At 47.5% G+C, this 7,841-nt stretch overlaps 2 protein-coding genes across 2 annotated transcripts; both read right to left on the bottom strand.

Annotated features, from left to right (window-relative positions):
* Positions 1 to 1,694: 1,694 nt before the first annotated feature.
* On the bottom strand, positions 1,695 to 3,089 carry ENH_00052590 (hypothetical protein, conserved; the record flags this gene model as incomplete). Its single annotated transcript, XM_013581407.1, has 1 exon — positions 1,695 to 3,089. One exon carries the CDS (start codon positions 3,087 to 3,089, stop codon positions 1,695 to 1,697), a length of 1,395 nt encoding a protein of 464 aa, XP_013436861.1.
* Positions 3,090 to 6,196: 3,107 nt separating this feature from the next.
* Positions 6,197 to 6,606, bottom strand: ENH_00052580 (C-Myc binding protein, putative; the record flags this gene model as incomplete). Its single annotated transcript, XM_013581406.1, has 2 exons — positions 6,197 to 6,321; positions 6,435 to 6,606. The coding sequence occupies 2 exons, from the start codon at positions 6,604 to 6,606 to the stop codon at positions 6,197 to 6,199; spliced, it is 297 nt and encodes a 98-aa protein (XP_013436860.1).
* Positions 6,607 to 7,841: the final 1,235 nt, after the last annotated feature.

Genomic DNA, 7,841 nt, shown 5'->3' with positions numbered 1-7,841 from the left:
GTTTGTGGTCGGATGCCGAGATGCAGAATTCCAAGACCACTTCCCACTCACAGGCTGCTAGTTGCTCACCACTCACTGCTCATCACTTTAGTTGGCCGAGAGCCTTCAGGATCTGGAGTCTCTTTACATCTGTTACCAGATGCGTTAAGAATTAGATTGAGCATGAGCTGTCTTCATTCCGGCATTTTACCGCAGTTGTCGCTCCTGCGCTCTCAGGCTACAGTACGTTATATACTCAGGATCTTTAGTAAAAGATCTTGCTCAAAACAGTAAGAGGCGTTTTTTAATACGTAATAGGAGAGATGCTGGAAGCTGCTTTTCTAGCAGTCTTTTCCAATGTAGTGGGGAGATTCCTGTCGCTTATGACTCGACGTCAGTTCTGCCATTCTTTAATGGCGCTCCCGAAAGGAGAAACGATACCATTTAGCTTCCGGCAAGGGACTCACTCACTGTGAACGTACACGACAACTTCTGCAGCTAACTGCAAAGTTAGCCTCCGAAGCTGAAGTGCCTGCAGGCGTGATGAAGTCCAGCTCGTACAGCTCACACGAAGTTAGTGGGAAGCTACTGGACATCAGCGCTGAAGCTATGGCATCTTAACTCTGTCTTATGAGGCCCTGAAACACGAGCCCCACCTGGCAGGAAACTGCTTTGCAAGTACCGCAGAATGGTGGACAAAACTGTGCCATGTATTTGCTTTGCTTGGTACTCTGATGCCGCTACCGCTGAAAGCGTAGTTTCTCCTAGAAAACAGCTTCTTCCTGACTGCTGTATTACTTTTACGTTTGTCCACGTTGTTCCAGAGTAGATATAGTACTGGTGGAGAGCAAATTCCTAGCCAGCTCTGGCAGCTCCTCATGTAGAATAGTACACTTAATATTACGTAATATTTGTCAACTGAAATGCCGGAAGAATGCTTCCGTGGAGCAGGTTATGCGTTGACCGAGATTCCGTCAGGAGGGAAATCACGCTGGCGTTCGGTGATTCGGTGCAAGTGCCTCTGCTTGTAACCGCTTCCTTTACATGCTCAATCTTGCCAAGAGGATTGAATGATTTACTAGTCAGTAGCATGGCGCGCGAAGCTGGAGACTCCTGGCTAAAAAGAACTTCGGAGCCGCCACTTTTATACCCTCTATTCAGCAAAATAATGGACTGAGGGTCAATAGCTTGCATACTTGCTCAATTTATCAATATATGGAAAATTTTGGATGCAATGCAGTTGAAACAAGTGCCATTTTCGCATTTTACAGTTTTGCACTGTGGGACCACTTGGCATCACCTGCCAGCGGCCTCTTTCCTAATTCCCCGTATCCGAGGTCCATTACTCAGGTTCGTCTCCGCAAATTTCTGGCACATATATAATATTAGGCATTTGCACTTCTAAATCTTATCCACTTATTATGGGTTTCAGGCTGCAACAGACGATTACATACATACATATTCGATTCCTACACTTAGGGTAGGCTTGCAAGCAGATGACTTTGGCTGAAGGCCTGTGTTAGGACTAAAAATGCGTGCACAAACTGTGTCCTGCAAACGTGCATTCAGTCTTGCTGAAGCATTCTTTAGGTTCCTATGGAAAATGTCAATTTTCGTGTCACACTGAGCTATGATAGAGCATGCGAGGGGCTGCGGAGCTATTATTTGAGCTCTCCTGACTACTACGCCGCAAATCGCTTTGTGGTTTCGTTCAGTCATGGTCGGTGGGGCAGAAAAAAAATGTGTTCCTCTAGCCACTGCAATTCAGCCTTTTGTGACATGAATGCTGCAACGGCCTTGCAGTAGGCAGCCGAATTGATGGGAGCACTTGCAGCGCCAGCCTTATGGCCATCACCAGTTGCCGAGCTAATAGGTCCCCTGGAACTGCCCCCTCGAAGTCGCCTCGGATGAGCCGTTGACGTGCCAGGTGCACCATCCGAAGCAAGACGAGCCCTGAAATTCGAAGGGATAGATATCTGTATAGTCTGAGCTGATGTGCCGAAATGTACATTATCTGTTTCACCGACTTGGCTCTCGTCTGAGCGCAACGGCTCCAGCACGATTCTCAAGTCGTTATTTAGCGTATGCGCAGAGAATGAAGAGCTTCTTGGTTTTTCATTTGATGCTTCTGAACTTTGTTGAGGCAGCACAAGGCTGGAATTTGCTGAGGCTGTCATGGTGCGTCCAGATTGTCGCGATGATGCGAGGGCGGGGCCCTGTAGAGCCCTCAACTCTTTTGCGCGAATGTACTGTTGGAGCTCTCGTTCAATATCAACAACTGCTTCGATATCTGCAGCTCCAAGCAAAAGGGCCAAACGGGCGAAAAACCTGCCGAAACTTTGATTTTGTGCTTCAAATTCTATGGAGTAGACACCTATACAATTTGCACGCGTTGTGTGAGACATGAAGTGTCTTCTGCAGTGGCCTTGCCATTGACGTTTATCCCGCCGTTCCGCTTTTGGCACCACCGTTTGTTCCGTGCTTCCATTTGACGGTGAAAGCGGGACTTCACCCCTTTTTGCATTGTCAACCTTAGACAGGATTAGATTATGTTGCGGCAGTTCGCCTTCATGCTCTACAGTGTCCGAATCCTTATGTGCAGTAACCTTGGTTTGGGAAGAAAACCCAGTTCCTCCATTAAGAGGCTGCTGATTTTCAGTTTTGCCTGCTAAGAGAGCTGCTACTTCTGAGATAACGTTTGTAGCTGCCGGAGTCTTTTGGGGATGTCCGTATAGACGGTGGCAATCATGTCCGCAAAATACTAGCAGTAGGCAGCAGTCGCCTCCCCAGAACGACGCTTCCTCCTGTTTATGACGCACGTATCTCGTAAGAAATCCGTAGTTTTGCAGCGCAAAGCAAAGCTGCCGGTGCCTATTCTGCTCAAGCTTTTGAGTAGCGAAGGTTTCAGAAAGCACAATTCCACACTGCCCAACTGCTGTACTATTCTCTTCGGCCATACGCATTGCCGGTATAGGGACAGCAGAACTAACGGTTGGGCTGGCAGCATGGCCTTTCGCTTGGGCATCAATGGGTATTACTAGGAACAGAACCAGCTGGATGACAGTCCACCTGAGCCTCATTTGTGCTTTTGATATGTCGGGGATCCCCATCACGTTGCCTGTAATATTAATACAGCTTAGCAGGGTCTTGATTTCAAGGGATGAGCTACGTGAAATTCTAGCTGTAGCCTGGGAAAGCCCAAAGTTGCACACCCTCATCAGGCCTTCACCAGTAACCACGGGAAATGCAGTAGTGCTGGACTCTGCCCCCGGACCTGTGTTCCGAACTTTCACGCAGAACGCAATGTCGCCATACGGGGCCTAGAAGCACAAGTAACTTTGTGGATCCTCCGTGCCCGCCGCATTCCTAATCTCATAAACGCGTGATGTGACGGGCTCAACGAAATTCCCTGGCGCAGCGTCCCTCTTCGCCTACTGGTTATGCAGGCGAAGGTAAGGTTCAGCATCATTGCAGGCCATTATTCCCGTCACGGCCCTGTAAGCGTTGCGCTTACGCCCACCTTCCCTTCTCTGCGTCGAGTCCTGATGCTGGAATGCTCGGGCTCCGTAGCTGCCGACTCTGCGGACTGGAAAGTCCGTACTTGTCCCTATATAATTTGTAAAAGTGCAAGTTCTGCTAATGCGGTCCAGATTATTGAGATCGCTCGCTGTATTTCAGCTAAGTGCAGCCACGTGCAAGGGGTGGGGCTTCAGGTGACCCGCCGAGCTGCTGCTGCATCATCTGTGAGTTGTGCTCACTATAGTCTTGTTTTGATTTTGATTTTATAAAAATATTCGCAAGCTAGGTGAGTTTCCATAACTGCCAAGGCTGGACGCGGTCGCCTCAACCACTGGTGACACCGGGCGCTTCTGGCAGAATGCATTGAGCCGAAGGACTAATCGAGTGCTTCGTCTACTTGTTTCAATATTCTTGTAGTTTGAACCCCCATCCCAAGTTTGCCTGATGTGGGTGTAGCGCAAAAATGATAATTAATTGTTGAATTGTGTACCTAAATACGGTCGTACAGAAGATTCTGGAAAGCCTTTTAGAACTCGGTAGGTTTGTATGACAGTGAGTCAGCAGGTAACACAACTACCTATGAAGCCTCATACACAAAGTAAAGGGAACTGTGAAATAAAGTGTCATGTCATACGAACGTTTTTGCAACTGGCTGCTGTCGCTTCACTGAACTTGTTTACAGCCTTGTGTCACCAGCGCCACGCCTGGGGAGGAGCAGAACAAGGAGCATTTTCTAGCAGTTTACTTGGCCAGCAGGTCATGGAACTGCCCCCATTTTTGTTCGCTAGGTGGTTTCCTTTTACGTGCTTTTCATTCTAGCCAGGGAGGCAGCCAACCAAAAATCCTAGGCCACTCCAGTCGTAAAGCCCTCACTGCGTTTTGTGGGGACTGCACCTGAATGCGCGTTCCTAGTTCGGTTGGTGGTCCAGGCTTTAATTGGCGCCCAGTTACAACGAGCATCAAATGTTAACGGGACACTGCGTGGCCAGAAACTGCTTTTAAAAGGAAAGACGTAGAAAACGTAAAGCACGTGCAGGTCATTGTGGTTGGCCACCTTAACGGATCTCTCCCAGCAAAAAGGGCTTGATATTTGTTATCAGCCGGCAGAAACGTACCGCTACAATTTTCATAGGAGGAGGAAACATTAGAAAGTGATTGTACGGATCAACACATCTTACGCAATGAACAACAGGAGAAAAAGAAAGGGGGATCTGGGGAGGTGTTGTAAAGGCCTGAAGGCCGAAAGAATCTAGTTTGCATTAGAGTTCAACAGGTGCAGTCTTACGTGGAAGCTGCTTCATAGAGAAAAGCTCTGCGGAATGTGGAATGGCTGGAGACACTCGTTGATAGCTGCGGATCGAATCGGCTAAACGAAAACCTAATTTGTCAAAAAGCACACTATTTTCCCCCCATACATCCTGTCATGCACTAAGGCTGTATTCTCACGTTGTGTTCCAGAGCCAACGCATGAAGCTGCGTCGTATCTAGCGCCCGCTCTCCCGGCGGTATATCCAACGTTATTCCTTTGGAAGTACCCCTACAGGTTTCAAGCTTAGGTAGTCTAAGACAGAACCGTAAGGGCCAGAGGAAGTTTAGCACTGGTCTCGTTTGTTACATGACAATGTTGCGAATGATACAGAAAACTGCCAGCTGTAGGCAGTGTTTACCATTTCGCATTGTACCTATTTTCCGTACCGCGTCGTTTGATACTTTAGAGCGAAATGTGAAGCTGGCAGAAGGTGCAGTGAATTCAGTTATTTACCAGACAAAATAGTAAGGTATAGTCGGGGTATCAGAGCCATCGTTGTGTCCGTCTGCAAGGCTCTGGAGGTTTCAGACAGGTCATCTTAGCTGAAAGGAGTTATAAACGATGTCCTAGGAAACTCATTTAGTGCGCCTCGCGCGTGTGCTGCATATCCATAGAGTTTAACGCTGGATGCCTATTGGATCATTGAAATGAATAGGTGCAGGCCCTTTCCGCTTCTACATAAGGTACCATCATCAAATTGCGTCAATGCTTGGACATACTGTCAAAAACTTACTCATTTTGTTCACGAACAGAACACAAGCTCCCAAAGCTAGCTAGCTGAGGGATTCGTTTCGTGCCTACTAGTTTTATACAGTCAGGCGCATCTGACGGAGAGTGTTTCCAGAAAAATACTTTGCCTTAGCTGTTCATACCTTAGGAGGTGCTGTTGTCAAGCATGATCCTACGCACTCTCCACGCCGATGTGAAATCGTGGAGCAGCTTATAAAGACTAAGAAGCATAGCTGTCTCGATTGTAAGTCCACTGGACCATTTTTATGCTTTTGCAGAAGCCCGTACCTTTCATTAGGCTTAACATGGGGACAAGTGTTTTCTAGGCGCTCACTACATGCCGTGAGCTGTGTATGCGAAGTACGTTTCCCAATTTCACCGCGCATGTATCGCTCTAAAACTGCAACGTGCTCATCATGAAGCCGCAGCCCTAGATATGAATTCGATGGCTTCGAAGGCGATTGCAGCGCATCCTAAATCGTTTATAACAGTTCTTGAAAGCACTGAGGCGAGCGAGACGAACTCAGTGTATTTGTAAGCTAGCAGGAGCAAGCCAGCTTTCAACCGCAGTATAAATCATTAGACTCCTCCCTTGCTCGAGAGTCAGCTTCCAGGGAAGGATATTCAGGACGGCTCTCACACAAATGCTGTCCTCCATAACTAATCAGCGAGCTCGCGTTGCAGAAGCGCCACCTCCTGTTGCAGAGATTCCACCTTGGCCTTCAATGCAGCATTTTCCTTTGTCAAATTCTGCACTTCTGCCCGGAGTGCATCTACTTCTACACCTACACACGCACGTCACTAGGGAAAGATTGGATAAAACTCGCCGTCAAATTGAGAAAAACTCCCACAGTTCCCGCAAGCAACTTTGTGCCAGCCTGAAGGGGTTTTACTTTACCTGTTGGAGCTCCTAAATGCCGCTTGATGTAGTCAAGTGCGTTCAGCGGGCGTTCAGAAGTCTCATAAAGTCCAACAAGAACGCGCGTAAGCTGGCGAATGACACCATGATCTTCCAAGTATTTTCTAAAAGCAGCTTTGTTACCATCAGTTGGATCTTGTTTGGCGTTCATTTTGAAATTTCAGGAAGCGCTGCGCAAGCTGAAATGCTTTGTCTTTCAGAGTTTTCGTAGGCAGCCAAAAATGAAGGAATCAACAGCCTATGAGACGACTAAGTGCGGTAGCGATGCTAAAAATTCACGCATGAAGACTTTCTTGTTGCGGGAGTTGGTAGCGTGGTTTGCCTCTCCCACTTCACAATCAATGCGGTTCAGTACGGTCCTCTCCTGAAGAGCCCCAGAGAAACTTGCAACGCTACATGATGTCAAGCTCGGCAACCCGGTTCCATTCTGCGTGAATAAAGGATATAGTCTACATTTTTCATGTCACTCTCCTGAGATGTTAACATTCTCAGCAAAGCCTTCTAATTTCGATTTAAAAGTTTATAGGCTCGTGATCGCGCTATCTCATTGCCGCGTCGAGGTGACGAATGCCAAGATTTTCAAAATCCACGGCTGTCCAGCTGTTATTTCGCTACGAATAGTCGCAAGTCTGAACATATTTTCGAGGGAACGACACAATGCATCGCTGCCGCACTGTGTGTCGCGTCCACTACAAAAGAATGTGCAGAGGACTGAAAGTGACGCACTTTGAAAAACGAGAAGATTCCACAACTTCCCAAGAGGGTCAGCAACTATCTGCTTCAGTCATAAATATCAATTCGTAGCCTTCAGGTTGGCGGTAAGCGTCAACAGACCGTAGTAACATGTGCAGCGTGTCTCCCAACAGTCCAAAAGTTCCCCCTGGGAGCGACTCAAACTAAAATAAAGAAAAATGAACTGCTTACTAGAAGATTTTCAAGAACTTCCACTTCTGTAAAATGGCCCAAGAACATTGGCACGCCGCCGCATGGAGGTTAGCCGTGTGATAATCTGCGACGCACGTCAGCTCTCGCTTCTTCAGCAAAAACTGGGATACCTACTTGATTTTACATATATAGGTATGAAATGGATTAGCGATTGTAAATGGTGCAAGGCAATGAGACCAGCCGTTATTCTTTAGGACTCTCTGTGTGTTGACGCTCGATCATGATGCATGCTGTCACAGCCCCTGCTAGACGAGGCTGTAGACATTTTTGAAAGTCGAATGCTTAGCAGTGCTTAGCAATGCTTAGAAATTTATAGCTGGGAAATTGTACTGGTCATATCCCGAGTAGGGACTCTTCTTTCCCATTAGTCCTCCAGATTTCAGCTTTACAGGTGACAGGGGTCACCAGTTGATCGCACAGAACGCAATCACGTTTCCCAAC

This window comes from Eimeria necatrix, genomic scaffold (genome assembly GCF_000499385.1).
Source record: "Eimeria necatrix Houghton genomic scaffold, Enh_scaff41, whole genome shotgun sequence".
In the NCBI taxonomy this organism is placed as follows: Eukaryota; Apicomplexa; class Conoidasida; order Eucoccidiorida; family Eimeriidae; genus Eimeria; species Eimeria necatrix.
The sequence above is the reverse complement of the archived record's forward strand: the minus strand, read 5'-3'. Positions and strand labels throughout refer to the sequence as shown.